Source organism: Peromyscus leucopus, chromosome 6 (genome assembly GCF_004664715.2).
Source record: "Peromyscus leucopus breed LL Stock chromosome 6, UCI_PerLeu_2.1, whole genome shotgun sequence".
NCBI classification, from domain to species: Eukaryota; Metazoa; Chordata; class Mammalia; order Rodentia; family Cricetidae; genus Peromyscus; species Peromyscus leucopus.
Window position 1 is genome coordinate 116,629,337 of NC_051068.1, and position 22,584 is coordinate 116,651,920.

At 41.3% G+C, this 22,584-nt stretch overlaps 1 protein-coding gene across 5 annotated transcripts in view; it reads left to right on the forward strand.

Annotated features, from left to right (window-relative positions):
* Positions 1-744: 744 nt before the first annotated feature.
* Znhit6 (zinc finger HIT-type containing 6) overlaps positions 745-22,584 on the forward strand; it is a 45,999-nt gene continuing 24,159 nt past the window's right edge. For 2 of the 5 annotated variants that reach the window (XM_028876890.2, XM_037207169.1), the window contains exons 1-5: positions 746-1,536; positions 2,912-2,977; positions 3,060-3,166; positions 3,252-3,337; positions 8,241-8,344. In XM_028876890.2, coding sequence (XP_028732723.1) covers positions 905-1,536; positions 2,912-2,977; positions 3,060-3,166; positions 3,252-3,337; positions 8,241-8,344 — 995 coding nt within the window. In that variant the 5' untranslated portion in view covers positions 746-904. Of the gene's footprint in view, positions 1,537-2,911; positions 2,978-3,059; positions 3,167-3,251; positions 3,338-8,240; positions 8,345-22,584 lie in introns of all 5 variants that reach the window. The other 3 variants (XM_028876892.2, XM_037207170.1, XM_037207171.1) reach the window with 3 other exon arrangements.

Genomic DNA, 22,584 nt, shown 5'->3' on the forward strand with positions numbered 1-22,584 from the left:
GCCACCACCCACACATAAAGGCGTTTTCTTACCTTGGTCCCTAGCATATAGGTTGAGAAACAGTTTAGAGCCCGCAGCAGTCGCACATGCCTTTAATCCCAGCACTCGGGAGGCAGAGCCAGGAGGATCTCTGTGAGTTCGAGGCCAGCCTGGTCTAGAGAGCGAGATCCAGGCAGGCACCAAAACTACACAGAAAAACCCTGTCTCGAAAAATAAAGAAAAAAAAAAAAAAAACCAGAAAAAAAAAAAAAAGAAAGAAAAGCAACCAACCAACCAAATAAACAAACAACAACAACAAAAACAGTTTAGAGCAATGGTTTTCGACCTGCCGGTCGCGATCCCTTTGGCAAGCCTCTATCTCCAAAAACATTTACATTACGATGAATAACAGTAGCAAAATTACAGTTATGCAGTAGCAACGTAAACAATTTCATGGTTGGGTGGGGGGCTCACAGCAACATGAACTGTAGTAAAGGTGGCAGGACTAGGAAGGTTGAGACCCACCAGTTGAGACGGTCTAAACTTTAGAGGAACATGGGAGGCTGTCCTCCATTATTAGATTTAATTCTCAGGACGGACTAAAGCTGGTCATCTGATTTCGACACTATCATTTCAGTACCCAGGACACCAATTTTGAAGCCTGGGCGTGGTCTCTCACGACCCTAAGAGACGAGGCTGCAAAAAAAAAAAAAAAAAAACCGCAGCCGTAAAGAACTCCACGAGTCGTGAAGAGTCGTGGCGCAGAAGAGTTGCTTTACGGCTCACCCCGCTCCTAGCGGGCGTGCAGAGCTTGCGGGCTCGGGTTGGCACACGTGTGGCGCTGTCGGTGACTCCTTTGGTAATCCCTCTTGGTAGCGCGGCAGTGGAGGACGGAGTGGCAGCTCCAGCCGAGGCTCGCGAGCCCATGGAGCTTGCAGCTGAGGAGGAAGGGACTCCGGGAGGAGGTCCCCAGAGGGTGGCGGAGGGGGCGCGGCCGAGGCCCGAGGCTGGTGGGGACGGAGCCTGGGACTTAGGTGGGCGCCCCGAGGCTGGCGATGGAGAGGAGAGGAACGGACTGACAGGAGCTCCGACCACAGAGGATGTGCAGGAGATAAAGATGGACTTAGCTGTGGTGAAGCAGGAAGTGGTGGACTGGTCGGAGATAGACGGTGGCCTGTCGGACGGCTACTGGGTAAAGCCGGAGGTGGAGGGCGGGCCTGAGGTGAAGGATGAGAAAGTAGGCGTGGTGGAGGTGAAGCAGGAGGCGGATGGTAGCCTGGTGGTGAAACAAGAGCCGGTGGATGAGCCGGAAGTAAAGGTGGAGACCGTGAAGGTGAAGGAGGAGGTGATGGACTGGGAAGGAGTGAAGGAGGAGGACCTGGACGTCAAACAGGAGTTGTTTGTTGGTCAGAACGTAAAGGAGGAGCAGGTGATGGATGGAGTACACGTCAAGGAAGAGGCCTGCCTCAAGAGAGAAGTGATGGATGACAGGAAGGTGAAGGAAGAGCCTCAGATGAATCCCCGAGTGGGCTGCAAGAGGAAACTGGCCATGTCAAGGTAGGACGGGAGAAAACCCAGAGGGAGATAGAACATTGAGTGGAGGAAGCCACCGTAGCAGCAGAAAGTGGAGTCAACTAACCAGGCATGAAGTGGGGTCCTGAAGTCCGAATGGTGGTGTTGAGTCGGGCTTGGAAAGGGTACTGTAAGACCACAAATTCTGGAACACTGTGTGAAGTGGCAATGTCCAACATGGTCAAGTGAGGGAGTGAAAATTCTGGGGATCAGAGACCTTTGTGGAACCAAATCTTGTTAGCTGTGAAGCTCTTGTGTAGAGCCTCTGCCTACTAGAGAAAATGGGAATTAGGGGACAGCTAATAAAAGCCAACAATGGCCGGGCGGTGGTGGCACACACCTTTAATCCCAGCACTTGGGAGGCAGAGGCAGGCGGATCTCTGTGAGTTTGAGGCCAGCCTGGCTACCAAGTGAGTTCCAGGAGAGGCGCAAAGCTACACAGAGAAACCCTGTCTCGAAAAAACCAAAACAAAAAACAAAAAAAAGCCACAATGAAAAAGTGGGTGGAGTTAATAGACAGTGTCAACTTCCTCTTGAATTTTTTCATGGCTCCTATGAATGTTTATTTCTTGATGTAGTTTCTTTCCTGTGCTCATGTAATAGCACAGAGGATCAAATTGTGATCAGATTATGTCTCAAACAGCTTGAGCTGAGCGACCTGTGCTTTGGTTGAGAACAGAAGATGAGTAATACCATCTCCAGGTTATTTTGGTGTCCATTCTAAATTAGATGTGGACTTTCTGAAAGGGCATACATTACTATTAGATTAGGCTGTGCCTCATCCTATCTTGTTTTGCTGGTGCATATGCTTTTAAAATATCCAAATGTAGCTTCTAGACACACACAAAAGTTCCATGAATTACAAATTTAAAAAATTACCAATTCATGTTATTCTCTAATTACAGTAGAAAAAGAAGTGAAAAAGAGATGTTTTTTCTTTTTTTTGTTTCTGGAGCTGAGGACAGAACCCAGGGTCTTGTGCTTGCTAGGCAAGCACTCTATCCCTGAGATATCTATCTATCTATCTATCTATCTATCTATCTATCTATCTATCTATCTATCTCTATCTATAGATAGATATCTATAGATAGATATAGATATATCTATAGATAGAGATAGATAGATATAGATATATAATATATATATATATAGTTTTCTTGAATTGCATTTCATTGTAAATGTCATTTGCAAACATTTTCCTAATTTTCAGTGACAGCTATTGAGTATTTTATCAACGTTGCTAACCTGCTTTATTTGCTTTGACTACCTGCCTGTAAACTGTGAATATCCTTGAGTCAGTATTCAGAGACTGTAAGTGGACTTCATTTTTGAGCATTAAGTCACAGGTGAACTTTTACAGGTGTCAGACTTGTGGGACAGAAGAAGCCAAGTACAGATGTCCACGCTGCCTTCGATATTCCTGCAGGTACATATGTAACTTTCTGCCTTATTCCCTTCGTGTCTGCACTTACTTCAGATAGAAAACTGCTTCCTGTTTGTTTCTGCAGTTTGCCCTGTGTAAAGAAACACAAAGCAGAACTGCCTTGTAATGGAGTCCGAGATAAAACTGCTTACGTCTCACTACAGCACTTCACTGAGATGAATCTCCTAAGTGGTGAGTCGTTTGTGCACAACACAGAAATGCTTTCTGGCCGCCTGGCACATGTCACTTGTTAATTTCTCCATTCTGAAATTCCAAGACTATCGATTTTTGGAAGACGTGGCAAGAACAGCAGACCAGGTTTCAAGAGACACTTTTTTGAGAAGACCAAAGCGCAAAAAATATGTAAGTATTTCTTCTGATCTTTTCAAGTTAAAATGTCTTTCAGTCGGTTTATTCACTTCTCAGCTATATCAAGTGGCCACCCTGATCTGAGACTGTTCTGGTTATTCAAGATAGATCCAAAGTACTTACCCTGAGGAGTTTGTATTGTAGTGGGGAGTTAGTTAAGTGGAAGAGTCCAGATGTGTAGAACAACAAATATCATTTCTTATAGATTTAAGTGCGTGTAGAAAATTAGGGTGAGTCAAAAGAGTAAAGAGAACAGAGTGCTGTGTGAGGGGCATGAACTGTTCAGGGTATGAGTGTCAACACAGTGATGATGACGAGTGTCTCTGATTGGGGACAGTCAGGCAGTGATCTTAATGGTGTGAAAGAGACAGTTGGAGATGTTTGGCAGGAAACTTTTCTGGGTAGAAACATAGGCAAAAGTGGCACAAGCCTGTGACCCGGCACTTGGAGGAAGACATAGCCAGACTTTGACTCAACAAAGATGCATGTTGGGAACTGGTGTGTATGTTTGGAGGATTACAAGGGGCAGGATAACTGAAGAATAATGAGTGGGGAGGAATGCTAAACGGGCTAGGGAAGCCTGCAAGAGTTCCCAAGCATGGCCGCTGTGGCACACGCCTTTAATCCCAGCACTGAAGGCAGAGCCAGGTGGATCTCTGTGAGTTCGAGGCCAGCCTGGGCTACAGAGTGAAATCCAGGACAGGCACCAAAACTACGCAGAGAAACCTTGTTTCGAAAAACAAACAAACAAAAAAAAAGAGTTCCCAAGCTTTCTAAGCAAACAGGAGACCAAGGGAGGCTGGGTGTGTTGGAGCCTTTAATGCAGCACTCAGGAAACCAAGAGGCAAGAGGCAGGTGAGGCTTTGAGTTCTAGGCTACTCAGTGGTATGTGAGACCTTTTTATGTTTGTTTGTTTCAAGACAGGGTTTCTACTGTGCAGCTCTGGCTGCCCTGGAACTCTCTCTCTGTAGACCAGGCTGGCCTCAAACTCACAGAGATCCGCCTGCCTTGCCTCCTGAGTGCTGGGATTAAAGGCGTGTGCCACCACTGCCCAGCTGAGACCTTTTCTCAAAAAAGAAAAAAAGTCTGGTGATGGTGGTATTCACCTTTAATCCCAGCACTCGGAAGGCAGAGGTAAGTAGGCAAATTTCTGAGTCCAGCAAAGTCTACAGAGAAAGGACAGGCAGGGATACACAGAGAAACCCTGTCTCAACAACAACAACAAACAAATAAATAAATAAAAAAAAAAAAAAAAATAAATAAATAAAAACGAGGGGTTGAGCAGGTTTTTTCTTTAAAGGTGCTTTTGAGCCTGGAGAGGTGGCTCAGCAGTTAATCGAACATGATTTTGCAGAGGATTGGACTACACAGAGATGTACAATCCACTGTGACTCCTGCTCCAGAGGCTCCAGTGCCCTCTTCTGGCCTCCAAAAGCACCAGGCACACACATGATGCACATACATGCATGCACACAAACACTCATGCACATAAAATAAAAAAAAAAAATACTTTTTGAGAAAAAAAAAAGGTCACTTTGGCTGCTTGGTTGGGGTCAAGGAACCACAGTGGATGACTGAAGCATGAAGTATAGTTTCGGGGGTGTATGCCCTATGAGAGATGGTGGTGGCTTCTTGTGTATGCTTTTAGAAATAATTGAAAGTAATGTGATTCCAGTTTTGACAAAAAGTTAACAGGACCCTGTGTCCTGACACACTTAGTTTTCATAGTCTTGCTTCCCTTAAATACTAGAACAATTAAAGATTACACACATAAGATATTTGGTACCTGAGAAATTCATTAATGCTGTGATTGAATCAGAGACCATTTTAGTGTAGAAGTGAGGATTCTCAGTACCTTTCACACACCTATATTATTGGTACCAAGATGATAATACACATGTAGAAAGTTACCATGTGGCATTACTTACTACTACTCAGGTTAAATTAAACATCACTAAGTTCTATTTTTATTGTAAAATACAGCATATGTTAAAGAATCATAAAATAGAAATATAGTGCAATGATTCATGATGTAGTGAGAATCTGTGTAATTGCCACTGGGCCTGGGACAAGGATGTTCCTGCCTCACTGGTGTTCCTTGTCACCTTCTGGTGTGCTGCGCTGTCCCAGTCTCCTTTCCAGAGTTGTCTTGGAACCATACCTTTGCTCACTCTGTTGTTCAGAGATGAGGTTTCATAACAACCACAAACGTTTTGAAACAACGCTTACTATTGGGAATATTTTGGGTTTTGAATTATGGTCTGTAATTCAAATTCTAGGGTTTATACTTAAACGTGGAATTGTTTTGTTGCACTGTGTTCCTGTCCTTAATTTGACTGGATGTTAATAAAACTTACTCTGTAGTGATTATTACCAGTTTTCTTTCTTCTTTTGGGGTGAGGGATTCACGACATGGTTCCTGGCTGTTTTAAAACTCACTCTGTAGACCAGGCTGGCCTAGAACTCAAGAGATCCACCTGCCTCTGCCTGGACCTCCTGAGTGCTGGGATTAAAAGTATATGCCACTACTATCCGGCATATTATTACCAATTTTCATTCTGACCAATTATGTCTAAATTTGGTCCAGCTTTTAGGTTTTTTTTAAAGTCTGATTGCTTTAGGATTGTATTGGGTTTTAATTTTACAATTTACCTACTCCTTTTGAGAAGAAACATCTTTTTATTGGACATTCAGAGTTCCTCTTTGTAAATGTGTGCTTAAGCCTTTTGTTCATCTTGTTCAGCTTTCTGTTCCCTTTGTCTGTGTGTCAGTGTGGGCAGACGCATGGCGTGGCACATGTGTGGAGGTCACAGGCCGGCCTCTGGAACTGGCCCTCTTCTTTACTTCTCCTGGCTCCTGGCTCTCCATAGGACACTGGGATAGCTGACTTTGCTACCACACCAAGCTTTGTGCGGCTTCTGTGATTTCAAACAGTTCTTCATACTTGGGCAGTAAACTTTACCCACCAGGCATCATCAGCCTGTGAGCTGGCTTTGTCTTAATAGTTTGTGAGAATTCTTGGTGATTTTTTAGATACTGGTCAATACTTGATGGGATGTTATAAACTATTTTGTATGTTTGTATCTTTTCACACTTGGTGAACAAATGTCTTAATTTTAGTGTACGCCTTATCTTTTGCTTATTTCCTTTACAGGTAGTAGTTGTATATGTTTATAAGGAAATTCTTCCCTGTACGTGGTCAGCAGCACCTGCCATTCGGGTAGCCTGCTTTGAATCTAATATTTTATACCTTGAAGTTACAGAGATAATTATTTTCTGAAACTTTATCGTCTTTCATTTCACATTTTTGTATTTTCCTAAAATTGTTAGTGTCATTGGAAGTGAAAGTGCCATTGAATTTTCCATTTAGATAATCCCTCTTTGTAGTACCATTTCCTGGAAAGTTCATCTTTTCCTAGTTTTCCCAGGGTCACATTTATCATAAATCAGGGCACCATATGTGCTTAGATCAGTTTCTAGTCTGTCTGCTCCATTCTGTCGGTCCATTTGTCTGTCTTGCATCACTGCTAGACTCATTTATTGTACCTGTTTCACTCAGCACGTGGCCTGTTTGCCTGAAGAAATGTCATTCCATACTGAGCACCCACACCCTTTTTTCTTTCCGTGCTGTTACTCCCTACATGACCTCTTAATTGTTGTCTACATAATGTTGGACATAAGAGATCATTTAACACAGACTGAAACGTACAATATCATGTGCAAGTATTATACCATTTATGTAAGGGACTTGAGCATCTGCAGAGCCTGGTGTCTGTCCATCACTGGTTCTGTGGCATAAGAGTATGCTTTCTTGAGATCAGGTTTATTGAGTGTGTTATTTAAATCATTTCTAGCCTTCCTCACTTACGGTATTCCTAGGGAGCAAAAGCAAAGGGACTTTTTGATCCTTGTCTCCGTTTGTTTTTGCTTGGTTACTTTAAAGCTAACATACTGCATGCATCAAAGTATTTCTTCCTTAACATTATGAGGTTACCATCTCTGCTTCTAAGCCAGGGATTCTCAGCCTGTGGGTCATGACCCCTCTGCACCCATATGGAAGCACAGATATTTGCATTATGATTCATAACATTAGCAAAACCACAGTTATGGCATAGCAGCAAAGACAGTTTTATGGTTGGGGGTCACCACAACACGAGGAACTGTGTTAAATGGTTGCAGCAGCACTTGGAAGGTTGAGAACCACTGCTCAAGCTCTTTGTCTGCTTTTCCCAATATTAAAAACTGTATCAGGGCTTTGCATGGTGTTTGTGTGTTGTGTTTTTCTTTTCCACTTTCCTATCTTATGCTTTGGTAAGTCTTTTGTGTCACGGCTCTGTTCTGTCTTGAGCAAGTATGATAATTTGGGTTTTTTTGTCAGCTCAAATGCTTTTAAGGCAGTTTTTAAATATATTTATTTTTATATATGCATTCTCTCATTGCCTGGCTGTTTCCCATGGAAGAGTTCATCTTTATAACTACTACTATTATTAAAACCAAAGTCTGCTGACTTACAAAATTACATGTTTTGTTTTGTTTTGCTTTTTGTTTTTTTGTCATTTTCTTACTTAGCTGGTGATTGCTAACCCTTGCCCATGGACTTAAGACTTGCAACTTTGCATTACAAGTTTTAGATTCATATCCATTTAACCAGAAAACATTTTTGTCCTTCCTTTGAGTGATTTTTTTTCTTCCTTAGCTCAATAGAAGGCTCAGTTGAGATATTTCCTTTGAGACTCTAGAGTTACCTCCTTGAGCTTAATAACCAGCTCTCAGGTGGAGTAACATATGTTAGAAGCAGGTGTTTTTATGTCCCATTTTGTACCCTCTTGGTATAGTTTTATTTGATTATACATTGTAAGGCATTCTGAAATTAACTTATGTTTGGCTTTGTTGCTAGCTGTTCTTTATGAAAAATCGTGCCCGAAAGCAAGGTATTTTCTTGAGGCTTCTACCCAATGGATTCAGCAAGAGGAAAGAGAACTCAACAGTTTTTGATCATAGGTAGGTTTCTTACTTTTACTATATAGCTATTCTAATTTGATGGGGAACAACCTCTAGGATTTGGTTTACTTTAGAACATTGTTAACGAAAGTGTGATCTGTAAACTTACTGGATCAAGATAAACTGATATTTGCATGTCCTCCAACTAGTAAAGATTTAGGAATGTGATGTGTTGTCTTGCTGTCCTCTGAGAATCTTCTCAACTGTTAATATGCATAACAAATCAGTAGATGTATTTGTGATTTAATCTCAGTAGGTTGAATTTGATGGCATATATTTCTGATAGTGCCCCGTAATTCTTATGGCTGGGTTGGAATTTGATAGCATGCATTTCTAATGGTGACCAACAGGACTCCTTCCTGGCTGAGAACCGTGCTTTGAGTAATAGTGTTGTGAAGTTTTCTCTAAGACCTAGAGCATCATGGGAGTATTTGGGAGGCTTAAATTCAAATCTAGAAAGAATGATAAAAGCTAGGTAAATTCCTTTGGTTAAATCAGTTCCTCTTCTCACTCACCACTTTGTACCTTGATGTAAAGTAAACAACCCTGAGGGACTTACTTCCCTTTAGCTTGTAGACAGATCTCAATGTATTGCCTAAAGTGGTCTCAGCTCTGACTCAAGCGATTTCCCATTTGAGCTTCCCAAGTAGTTGGGACTGCAGGCACATTACTGTGTATAGCCTCAGCCTCTTCTTTATGATCTGATGGGCAGGGAGCTAGATAGGCTGTAGTGCCCTTTCCACTTTCCTATTCCACATGTTAAAAAATTAGAATCATCAGAATCATCATGCTTTATTCTGCGAAAACTTCCACCATTTCAAAAGATGTTATGTAATTACAAAATGACATTATTCATTTAGTTTGTGCTTTAAGACATAATATTAGTGAGATTGATTCTTCTTGTTCATGATTGGTTTCCAAAGCAAAGTAATTACTTACTGTTACCAGATGTGAGATTTGTATACGTTGAAACACTGAGAATTGGGCATACTTTGGTGAACTTTAGAGTAACCAGTTTGCGCCTTTACATAAGATGTGTGCTGTGTTGTGAAGGAGTCATTTAGGACTATCATCCCAGATTAGTTCTTATGGATCCAAGTGTAGCATTTTGTCTCTGGATAAGGAATGTGGAGAAGATTGTTTGATCTGTCACTGGGTTTAGTAACTTCATTTTAATTACGGACCACTCCAAGATGGCAAACTGAGTACTTCTGCCCTAATGTTTTGCTCGTGATATTCCAGAGATGTGAGGCTGGTCTTGTATTTGTAGTGTTTTGTCTCCAGTAGTTATAATACAGTTTGATTGAAGTTATTGATCTATACTGAGGACATTTAAATGTGTTGAATTTGCATTACAAACATTCTGTATTACTTTATACCTTATAGTTTATGTATATAACCATAGGAGAAATATGTTCCTGATTTCTGTTTTTCCTTGGAACTAAAATAATCTGGCTTCAAATTTCATTGCAACTAGCTCTACAACCCACATCTTTCTGTCTGTGCAGCATTTTCCTCATGAGGGAAAGGGGAGTAGGTTTAATGTGTTTACATGACTAGTATTTATGTTCACTCAAAAAAAAAAAAAATCCTTGCCAAGTGACCATGGCGCATGCCTTTAATCCGAGCACTCGGGAGGCAGAGCCAGGCAGATGTCTGAGTTTGAGGCCAGCCTGGTCTACAGAGTGAGTTCTACGACAGGCAACAAAACTACACAGAGAAACCCTGTCTCGAAAAACAAAAACAAAAAAATCCTTTTAGGGTCTTTTTTTTTTTTCTTTTTCCTTTTAGATTTCCTTAGTGGGGGCCTGTAAAAATGTGAGCCAGGCATGGTGGCATGTCATCACCCCAGCACCCAGGAGACTGAAATAGGGTGACCATAAGTCCCAGGCCCCACAGGGCAGCATAGCAAAGCCCTGTCTGAGAAAAAACCTTATAATGTATTTTCCAGGCTTGTCTGAGAATAGTTTAGTTTCTTTTCTTTTTCTTTATCTATTTTTCCCTTGAGGCAGGGGTCTTAGCCAGCCCAAGTGCCTCAGACTCACTGTGTCGTTGACTTCTGATCTCCTGTTTCTTTCTCTGGAGACTGGGATTGCAGGTGTGTGCTGCTAGTGCACCGCTTTCTAGGAGGGTCCTACTGTCACCTAGTTTCTGCCACCTCCCTTGGGATTAGCTGCTGCCTCCTGCCAGGATAACTGCCTCAGCTCTAAGGTTTACATTAGTTTTGCCCACTGAATTTTCCCCAGTATAATTTAATTGCTCAATCACTGTCTTAGTTGGGTTTCCATTGCCGTGTTAAACACCATAACCAAAAGCAACCTGGAGCAAAAAGGGGTTATGTCACTTACATTTCAACATAACAGTCCATCAGCAAAGGAAGTCGGGGCAAGAACTGGAGGCAGGACCTGAAGCGGAGTCCCTGGAGGAACACTTACTGGCTTGCTCCTCATGACTTGTGCCTCTTTATGCCCCCTAAGACCATCTGCCCAGGGATGATACCACCCATATAGGAATAGACACTCCCACCTCAATCATTAATCAAGAACGAACTTCAGAGACGTGCCTACAGTCTTATGGAGGCATTTTCTCAATAAGATTTCCTCTTCCCAGATTTGTCTAGGTTTGTCAAGTTGACAGAATCAACCAGCACCATCACATCTACCCATTTTTTCACCCATCGTTTTTGGACATTTCAAAGTTAATGCAGGCATCATTATGCTGGCCTCTGCATGTTTCAGCATTATTAGCTGGATCTCAGGAGCCATTTCATTCTTCCTTTTGATGCGGTAGTTACGTACTGTGAAATGTATAGATCTTAATTATCTATGTGGTGATGTTGGGGCAGGAGGATTAGTCTATGACCTCACCCATACCATGCAGGTGCTGTGCCACTGAGCTGCATTCTCGGCTCTATAACATAATCCCTGTGACTGCATGAAACATGACTATCATACCAGAAATTTCTTTCTACACGCCTATCTCTTTCTCCCCACTCCCCAAACTGAGGTAAGTCTTCCTTGTTTTCCTCTTTTGCTGGTGAGTAGAATTTTCTAGTTACCTGTCCACTGTTCTTGGGATCTCACTTAGAGGTCTTCAGCTTATTGGACCAACCTTGCCTCATGTCACAAAGAGAGCCTCTTGGTTATTCTAACTTGTTATGGGGTCCTAGTGAGAGACTTTTCAGGTTGTCTCCTCTGCTTTATTGCCCTAAATATTTAAGCAGTACAAAGGTAAGGACAAGTGGTAAGAAAGAAGTGATAGAGGAAGCATGTAAGTACCTGTTAACCAAGCAGTTTTTCTAGAAAGAAGGTAATTATCACGCTATCCAAATTAAATGTACTGATATACTGATTGCCCAAAGTATTAAGTGACTAAAGATAGATAGATGGAAAGCCATGCTCATTGCAGACTACCACTGTGTAAAATTTAATTTTTTTTTTTAATGGCTCAAATTTGTAGATTTCTCTTTAGGAGATGCAGCCTATGATCTGAATGCATCACTCCACTTCATTTCTGAGGGCTTTTCACGGTGATGGAATTACCATCATTCAGTGAACTTTCAAACAGTAGCTAGACTAAAAATTTAAAACTTATATGCATATATGCCATACAGTAGCTGCCCACTCTCTCTCCTCCATCTATAGGGTTTGTATTCAAAGCCTTCTAGCAGATTCCTAATAGTGTGAGTAATCCCAGGCCTTGTTTTGTTTGGTTTGGTTTTGGTTTTGGTTTTTCAAGACAGAATTTCTCTGTGTAGCTTTGAGCCTTTCCTGGGACTCACTCTGTAGCCCAGGTTGGCCTTGAACTCACAGAGATCCGCTGCCTCTGCCTCCCGAGTGCTGGGATTAAAGGCGTGAGCCACCACCGCCCGGCTCATCCCAGACCTTGTATGTATAGTTTGTTTCTATACATACATACCTGTGCTCTCATTCAGTGTATAAATTAGGTACATCTGTAATAGAACAATTATGGCAGTATACACCAGTGAAAGCTATGTGAATGGGGTGTCTCTCGGAGCATCTTTCTGTTCTGTTTTCATCATGGTTGTGGTGGCATGAGATGATAGAGTGCCCATGTGATGATCAACAGTGAGACCCAATAGCTTCCTAGTGCACTACATCACTATCAATCAGCACATGACACTCTTCACTGACGCTGACTCCTTCAATCTTAACTAAAGACAGTTGCTGAAGTTATCGTTTAAGTTTAAGGTATACTAGCAAAGTTGGCACAATTTGTTCTTACCCTGGACCTCAGGAACTCAGCAGATGACTTTTTACTTTGCCCACCGACCCCTTAAATTGAAGGCTTTCGGCGCTTTATTTAAAGAAAGCGTTTTACACTCTTGTGTTATATTCATGTTGCTAGCATCACTACTCTTCCACTTTGAAGACATTGTTAAATAAAATAAGCATTAAGTCAATAGCCACACTGTAACAGTAGTGACTAAGATAGCAACTCCTGGTGCACAGGCAGGTAGCATACACAGTTTGGATGTGGCAGACAAGGGATCATGTACATCCTCTAATGGGACAGAGAGCAAATTCCATCTTACTGCTCAGAGCTGTGCAGTTTGAAACTTAGGAACTGTTTATTTGGGGAATTTTCCACTTGACTATTCAGCTCACAGCTGTGGGTAATGAAACCACAAAAGTGAAGCCACTGGCAAGAAGGGACTGGAGTATTTTACAAGGGCAGCAACTTTGGGGAAGGGGTCTTAGTCTCTTTTCTGTACTGTAACAGAATAATCACTGGCTAGGTAATTCTTAAAAGAAGTTTTGGCTCGTTCTTCTAGGGGCTTAGAAGATCTTGGTACCAGGGTGTGCTTAGTGTCTTCTAAGGGCCTTCTTGCCTCTACAGCATGTAGAAGACAACACATAAGAGTAGGTACATGCTGGCTTTGCTCTCTCTTCTCTTCCCTGTGAAACTGGCATTGCCATCATGGGGCTTCATCTTCTCTCTGGCCACATCTAATGCTCATCACTATCCAGAATAGGACAGTAGGTATGAATGTAATGGTAAAGTTTCCAACATAGGACTGTGGTGGTCCGTGGTAGGGGGTAGTTGAGTAGAGCAGGTATGGGTAGTGTGTATTTTTTTGTTCCTTTCTGAAATTTAGGCTGCATGTGTTTGTGATTGACAGGTATACATAGTTCATTTATGTATCTATGGCTGGAAGTTTAATATTTGAAAAGTATTCTTACACTATCATGTGAAAATCTGTGTTTTATCTACACTGCTTGCCTTGCATTGTCTTTTGGATTTGGCTAGTGGAAACTGTGTATCTGACCTGTTCCTTACTTGAAGAAGAGAGCATGAGAGTGGGTGTGGCCCCTGTTTTGGTTAACAGGAATTGTGGAGGTGCAGAGGGAAGGTGCTTGTCACCTGAGCAATGACTTTGACCGAGGTGTGATTCTCACTGGAGATGGCTTAGACTGCAGCATGCTCCCAACTGGGCTGAGTGCCTCTAATTGAAACTTGAAACTGATGTGTTTCAGATTTGGGAATTGTTTAAGTTTTATAATATTTGCATAAACTTTACCAGTAGAGCACCCCTGATCTGAAAATTCAAAATCTGAAATGCATCAAATGGCTCAATATTTTTAATTCAGAACATTCTAGAAATTTTCCTTACTTTTTAAACATCATTTGAGCAACTCTTTCAGTGTCTTCGTCTGGGGCAGCCTCAAGCCAAAGAGGCCTTTATGAAAGAAATAGGTAAGAATGTCACCATAGAGAGACATGGAAACATGCTGCAAGCCACAAAATATGAAGGAGGAATTCAGCTGACAATGGTAAAAGCTATTACCAGAAAGAGTCAAGAATTCTTCCAGTGGATAAAGCCAAGCCTCAAGCAGTCTTGGGGACACTGGCTTTTGAGTGTATTAGCTGTGTCCTACAGTGCATTTCTTGTGTGCTCTTGTAGCTTTCCCACTTGATTCTTTCCCAAGAACTTCTAACAGTATGGTTGATCATTCTTTGGGCACAGTTTCCCCTATACAATTGGAGTATTAGGATAACATCCCCCCAACTGTGTGACATCGGTCATATAGTCAAGACCCCTAATGGCAGGCCTTTCTGTAATTATCAGCATTAGCAACATCCGGCCAGGACCATCTCCAGACAAAGGTATTTTTTTTTTTTTTTTTTTTTCAGAAAATCAGAACTTTAATCCACTCAGTATTGCATAAATTACTGAACATTTTTTGATTGAATCCACTTATGAGTGAGTACATACCATGACTGTCTTTCTGGGTTTGGGTTACCTCACTCAGGATGATTTTTTCTAGTTCCATCCATTCAGACAAAGGTATTTTATCTGAGATACTTCCCAGGCTTTCAAAGAACAGACTGCAGATAGATAAGCATCCAGACTATCTGTTAGTTCCTGAAGGAAGATAAAACTTCACAGTGAGATAACCACCCAGGCCAGAAAGATGTGCTAATTAAGCTTAACCTTCCTTCTTCCAAGTGCCAGCTTTAGTTCTAGATCTCCCTTTAAGAATTAACTCAGGCGCCGGGCTGGTGGTGGCACACGCCTTTAATCCCAGCACTCAGGAGGCAGAGGCAGGCAGATCTCTGTGAGTTCGAGGCCAGCCTGGGCTACAGAGTGAGATCCAGGAAAGGCGCAAAGCTACGCAGAGAAACCCTGTCTCAAAAAACCAAAAAAAAAAAAAAAAAAAAGAATTAACTCAGAACAAAAGGGCTTTTTACATACCAGGTACATCTAGCCCTGACACAGGTTGCCTAGTTACCAAGTACACTTCCCCTGCCCTACCGGAAAACAGCACAGTTTGGACAGATTTCAGTGCCAATGGGGAAAAAGGCAGTTTTATTTCCACTCGTGACTTAGTGACTTATAGGCTCTTAACGTTTTAATGAACCACTTCTAAGAATATAGTTCGAGCACATAAATTCTCTTTCTTAGATCCATTAATCGAATTTAGCTCTTGGTTGATTCATTTACCATTAGTCACTTCCCTTTTGGGTTGGTAATGATAGCTGACAATTACTGATCTTTGTATGGATCTTATCACCCCTCCTTTTGACCCTGAAAGAATTCAAGCCTGGTGACCTTGCCTTGGCCAGAGTATTGCTGATTGCATGGGTGTATAACTGAAAACCTCCGATGCTTGGGAGAATTAAGATGGGAAGCACTAGATGGGGAAGAACTAGATGAGAAGAACTAAGATGGGAGAATTAAGATTGAACTTAGAACAGCAGAAAAATGTAGAGAAAAACAGGCAAGAAAGGAGCTAAGTGTGAGAGCAGAAAAGAAGCTGTGTAGAGAGAGAACTGACTCAGAAGAGTAAAGTGAATGGACTAAAGAGTTTTGTGTGTATAGATTCATTTGATATCATCTAAGATTCGATTCTTAGCTGGTTGTAGATTCTTCCATGGACCCTGGGAAAAGGCTATTAAGGGGCTGGACGCCAATAGTCTTTTTTTTTCCTGGAGCTGAGGACCGAACCCAAGGCCTTGCGCTTGCCACTCTACCATTGAGCTAAATCCCCAACCCCCCTATAGTCTTTGTTAGAAACACTTTACCCCTGCCCAGAGTTTACTTGTGCATAAATTTAGTACCTAGTTGCAGATGGTTCAAGTAAGCTTTCTAGTATTGAAATTTTGGTGATCAATAGAAAATTAGGCAAAGAAAATTGCTCAAAGTAAACATGTCAAGAGCAATGAAAAATTACCAAAGTACCATAAAAACCAACATTACAGCAGTCTAGAAACCATTTAATATAAAAGCAAATAGCCCAATACAATACAATATCAAAGGGCAGTTATTTTAATGCAGTTTAATAATTTGCCTTCACTTTTTATACTAAATTAACAGAATTTCTATGTTGAATAATACTAGCTAATAAGGCATTCTATACTACATACACCTTAGGAAATTACTTCAAAAAGTTGTATTGTAGGCTGGAAAGATGGCTGAGAAATTAAGAATTAATTGATCTTGCAGAGGACCAAAGTTTGATTATCAGCATCCACATCACATGGCTCACAACCTCCTGTAACTCCAACTGCAGGAGGTCTGACTCCCTCTCCTGGCTTCTGTGGGCATTTTCATGTACATGTACATATCTGCACACAGACATATATACATAACAAAAAATAAATCTTGTGGACTAGAGAAATGGCTCAGCAGTTAAGAACACTGAATGCTTTTCTAGAGGACCTAGGCTTGATTCCCAGGTCCCAAATGGCAGCATAGAACCATCTGTAACTTGAGCTCTAAGAGAGCCAACACCTTCTTCTGGCCTCCCCAGACACCAGGCATGCATGCAGTGCACAGATATAGATGTAGACAAAACTCCCATATGCATAAAATAATAAAAAGTTAATAAAAATAAAGATAAGTTAAAATGTCAGCATTAGAAGAATACGGTTAGATTAATAGTTAAGTTAAAACATATTGTACTTAAGACATATTTCATCCTGTCTTTTCCCCCCCTCTTTTATTATACATAGACTCTTCTTATGCAGTATGATCTGAATATAGTTTTTCCTCCTGCTCCTCCCAGTTCCTACCCACCTCCTTTCCCATCCGGGTCTACTCCCTTTTTGTCTCTCATTAGAAAAGAACAGGCTTCTAACAAGATAACAATGAAAAACAACAAAATAAAATATAGTAAGATAAAACAAAACCCATCATATCAAAGTTAGTAAGACAAGCCAACAAAAAAAGAGTCCAAGAGAAGGCACAAGAATCAGAGACCCACTTGTTCACACTTTCAGGAGTCCCATAAAAGTACTAACTGAAGCTATAGTATATATGCAGAAAACCTGGTGCAGACCTCTATAGGCCTTCTGAAGGCTGCTTCAGTCTGTGAGTTCATATGAGCTTGCTCTGTTGTTTTAGAGAGCCTTGTTCTCCTGGTGTCCTCTGTACGCCCCTCTGTCTGCCCGACTCCTGCCTCCTCTTCTGAGGGATTCCCTGCTCTGAGAGAAGGGATTTGATGGAGGCATCTTGTTTAGAGCTGTGTGTTCCAAAGTATCTCTCTGAGTAATGTCTAGCTGTGAGTCTCTGTATTTGTTCCCATCTGCTGCCAGAGGAAGCCTCTCATGATGGCTCAACAAGGCACCGATCATTCGTTAGGAGTACTCAGCCTGTGTTTCTCTCAACTTTCACCCTGTATTCTTGTATGGACTAACCACCGATTCCCCAGCAGGGCCCAAACTTCACCTTCCTCTGCCCAAAGTCCATCTTCCTGTGGCTTCACCATCCCCAGCCCAGTTCTAGGCAACCCTAAGACCTTCTGCTTATTTTTCTCATACCTCCTGCTTAGAACTGTGAGTTTTAGACTTCTCAAGCCATCCTTTGGACTTAGGGTTTTGTGTCTTTTGCTTGGTTGGGTGTTTTGTTTTGTTTTGTTTTATTTGCTTTCTACAAAAGTATCTGTCATCTTTACAGAATTAAGATCATAGAGACATGCCCTTTGTTAAAAATGTGAATTAGTATTTAAGAGCTCTAGTTCTATTTTAGAAGCTAGCCACTAGGTGTCCCTCTTGTAAAGACATAACAAACATTTTGCAAATTTAAAAATACTATTCTTTAGATACAATTATAACTTTCTAATTGTATCATGTAACATGCCCAGCTACTTGGTTGTTAACATAATAGCACTTGTTTCCTTAAACAGTGGCAATGTATTTCTTTAAACACAGTTTTTTTTTAACATGGTGTCTGTGTAAGTATAATATATAAATATATGTACTTTTCTGCGACTTGGCTTTAGAAAGGACCAAGGAAAAATGGAATGATGAGTCTAGCAGTTGTCATGGAGAACACGTAGATTTTGCAGTGAGATTTGGGGGTTATGTAATAAATGCTGGGTGTAAACTTGTAGCTGGCTGAAATGCTGAACTCTGCCATTTCTTTTCCGTGTAGCTTTTAGATGTTGATGGAGGAGTTTCAGAATAACTGAAGGTCTTCCAAACGCACTCTAAAAAAACAGAAGCCTAATTGTCCCCATTCCTGCCTTTCCTGACCGTGGCCGTGCCAACAGAAGCAAGGGAGCTCTGTGACACTGCTTCATTCGGTGTGCCTCCCTATAGTTTGCTTACACTGTCTGTGGAAATGGGAAGCCTAACAGTTTGATCACCTTTGTTGTCCACAGATTGATCCAGTTAGGGAAGTCTTTCCAGGCACTAGGCCTTCACTGTATGCATCTAGACTGTGTCCCTACCCATGTCCTTGACCACAGCATTTAGAAGCCATATCTCCATGTGTGTTCCTGTCTTGCCTCCTTCAGGGTCTATATTGATGCCGGATACGTCGTTTACATCATGCTTTTACCACGATGGCCACCTGCTCAGAATAGTAAAGCTTCTTTCCCACTGTGTCAGTGGCCATTGGCAGAATTGCCAGTAGTTTAAATGTGTTGTCTCATTTCCTAGCATCGTGTCTGAAACTCTGAAATGTTTTGCCCTTTCCATGGCCAGAAGTTAACATCTGCTTCTCAATCACTCTGCATCCTGAACTGCTACCTTTTAGGGAGGGGAAAGGCCATTTTAGGTACTTCCATGAAGCAAGCTAGTGGGAGCTGCCTTCTGTTCTCTTCATCAAGCCCAAGTATCTGAGCTTTGAAACTGGCTCACAGTTACTTCTGAAAGGCTCTCTGAATTGAACCACTCAAAAACCTACACACAGCCCCATCACTGTTACAGATCCTCTCTACCCCCAAGGCAAAAGGCTTAGGGAAGTAACTTGCCAAGGCAACTCCCTTCACGTAACATCAGGCTTTACTATGCTGAGCATGAACCAATGAGCATATGACCTATGTTGTAATCTCTTTATCAAGCAAACGCACAAGGCAGGGTGCTCATCCTGCTGACTCCTAGGATGTCCTCCTCTTCTGTATTGCCTGCCATCTGTGGGAGTGCACACTGCAGCTCATCTTCTCCATCGTGTCTCTATTGCCTGAGTTCCTTTAGTACATATTTTCTCCACAGTTAATAGGGAACAGATGCCAGCATTTAATCCTGGTATTCATTTTTTTGGTATGCATATATCTGCTCTTCATCCATTATAGTGTTTTCATGAGGGGCTCCCTGGTTATTTTGAAAGGTACATTGTGTGTGTGTGTGTGTGTGTGTGTGTGTGTGTGTGTGTGTGTGTGTGTGTGTGTGTGTGTATAGAGAGAGAGAGAGCGCCCTTTGATACTTTGTAGAAATCCTTGTATTCCTGAACCTTAGTGGCTCTGAACTGGCCAGCCATTCCCAAACATCACTCTTCCTTCTACCACAGAGCTGGTTAAGAACTGCCATAAGTGGTTAAAAACGTTCTTTTTCTTTTCTGCCTTCACGAGCTGCGTGCATTTTCTTAATATACTGTCTACTAGCTCCCACAGCACCTAACTGCATACGAGAAACACACCTTAACTTCACAGCTAGCTAACCTGCTTCCTGTTAGCATGTAGTAGAGTACTTTATGGGCAAAATATATATATATATAAATGGTCTTTTCAAAAGTATTTTCATAATGATGTGAGACATAAAACTGGTTTTTATTCTCAAATTCTAGTTATTTTAATCCAGACTAAGTAACTAAGCAGGCCTTTTGTATTCATCCTTCCAGAAATACTTAATCATGGTACTAATCCTAATAAAATAAATTATTTTTATGAGGAAGGGTTGCATTTATTTTTGAGAGACTAAGTTTTCATCATGAAAAATACTTTAAAGGTCAGGTGGTTGTGAGTGAAGGATTGTGTAGCTATTTTGTGCATTTGTCCTTCAAGGGTTTCCAAATTTGGTAGATTTTCTTTCAGTTTTCAATTAAAATAAGATTTTATTGCTGACAGTGGAACAAAATGCTTTTATTCCTAAAATTCCATCAGGCATTACTTGATGCTGAATGTCCTAATAGTTGACAATGTGGATCTCTCTTTTCTGTTGCTTATAAATGAAAAGTGAAATGTGTTGTCTTAGGTTTTTTTACCTGACACAACCTAGACATACCTGGAAAGAGAAGCCTCAGTTGAGGAACTGCCTCCATCAGGTTAGCTGGTGGGCATGTTTGGGCCATTTTCTTGATCGCGAATTGATGTAGGAGGGCTCAGCCCCATTATGGGATGTACTATCCCTGCTTATGGCAATACGGGCTGTGTAAGAAGGGTAGCTGAGCAAGCCAGTAAGCAGTGTTCTCCCATGCTCTGTACTTCATTTCCTGTATTCAGGCTCTTGCCTTGAGTTCCTGCCCTGGCTTCCCTCCGTGATGGACTGTGACCTGTAAGAGAGATAAATGCTTTTCTCCCTTCGACTGGTTTAGCCTTTAGTCCCGGCACTGGGGGACAGAGGCAGGCAGATCTCTGCAAATTCAAGGCCAGCTTGGTCTACAAATTAAGTTCCAGGACAGCCAAGGCTACACAGTGAGACCCTATCTTAAAATCACCACACACACACACACACACACACACACACACACACACAGAGAGAGAGAGAGAGAGAGAGAGAGACAGAGACAGAGACAGAGACACAGAGAGAGAGACAGAGACACAGAGAGAGAGAGACAGAGAATCCAAACAAGGGGCCAGTGAAATGGCTCAGTGAGGAAAGGGGCTTGCTGCCAATCCTTATGACCTGAGTTTAATACCCAGGGCCAACATAGTCGAAGGAGGGAACCAACTCCTACAAGTTGTCCTCTGAATTCCATTTATATGTCCTGGCCGATACTCACCAAACAGATAAATAAATCAAAGAAAAGGGCAGATAGTTAGGTCTCAATTGATGAGTCTTTCCCTTAGTCCGTCTCTCACTCTCTAAAAGCCTTGTGAAGCAGTAATCCCACCAGAGAATAGTCAGGGTGTATAGTCTCCTCACTAGACACTGTGCACTGCATTCAGAGTGTGTTTGCTTATGGAACTCATGGTGGATAGTTTCAGTTACACATTGTCAGCATTTCTGTGCTAAGGTTCGTAATTGAGATCATTGAATTGAATATATAATTATAAAGATAACATTTGACTGTCTCTAAGTTCTTAACATACTGTTTGCCCTTTTAATAATATTGTGATAGAAATATCATCATTTCCAGTTTACTGTGAAAAGTCTGAAGCTAGAAACATGTAGTTTCCTGTTCAAGATAACATTAGGTATAAATTGTTAAGAGTAGAATTCAGACAGAAGGTCCATTTAACTTCACCCCATCCTGTGAGCATTATGAGTGTGTGTGCACATGTGTGTATTGCTTACTCTTACTGTATAAAATTAAATAAAGAATAGAATGCTTCATAAGAAAATTATGGGATGGAACTAACAACAAAACCAAAAAGTAACAGGAATTAACAGTCATTGGTCATTAATATCTCTTAATATCAATGGACTCAATTCACCTATAAAAAGATACAGGCTAACAAAATGGATATGAAAACAGGATCCATCCTTCTGCTGCATACAAGAAACACACCTTAACTTCACAGACAGACATTACTTCAGAGTAAAGGGTTGGGAAAAGATTTTCCAATCAAGTGGAACTAAGAAACAAACAAGTTGGTGTAACTATCCTAATATCTAACAAAGTAGACTTCAGACTAAAATCAAAGAAATGGAGAAGGACATTTCATATTCATCACAGGAAAAATCCATCAGGATGAAGCCTCAATTCTGAACATTTATGTTCCAAATACAAGAGCACCCACATTTGTAAAAGAAACATTTCTAAAGCTTAAATCACACATCAGCCCCCACACACTAATAGTGGGAGACTTCAACACCCCACTCTCACCAATGGACAGGTCTGCCAGACAGAAACTTAACCAAGAAGGGAGCTATGAGATGTTATGACTCAAATGGACATAACAGACATTTACAGAACATTTCACCCAAACACAAGAGAATATACCTCTTCTTAGCACCTCATGGAACCTTCTCCAAAATTGACCACATACTCAGTCACAAAGCAAATCTCAACAGATAACAACAAGAAAAAAAACAAAACAAAACTGGAATAACCCCCTATGTCCTATCGGATCACCATGGCTTAACGTTCGAATTCAACAACACAAATTACAGAAAACCTACAAACTTATGGAAACTAAACAGCACTCAACTGAATCACCCCTGGGTCAACGAAGAAATAAAGACAGAAATTAAAGACTCCATAGAATTCAATGAAAATGAAGGCACCACATACCCAAACTTAAGGACACTATGAAAGTAGTGCTAAGAGGAAAGTTCATAGCACTAAGTGTCCACATAAAGAATTTGAAGAAATCTCACACTAGCGACTT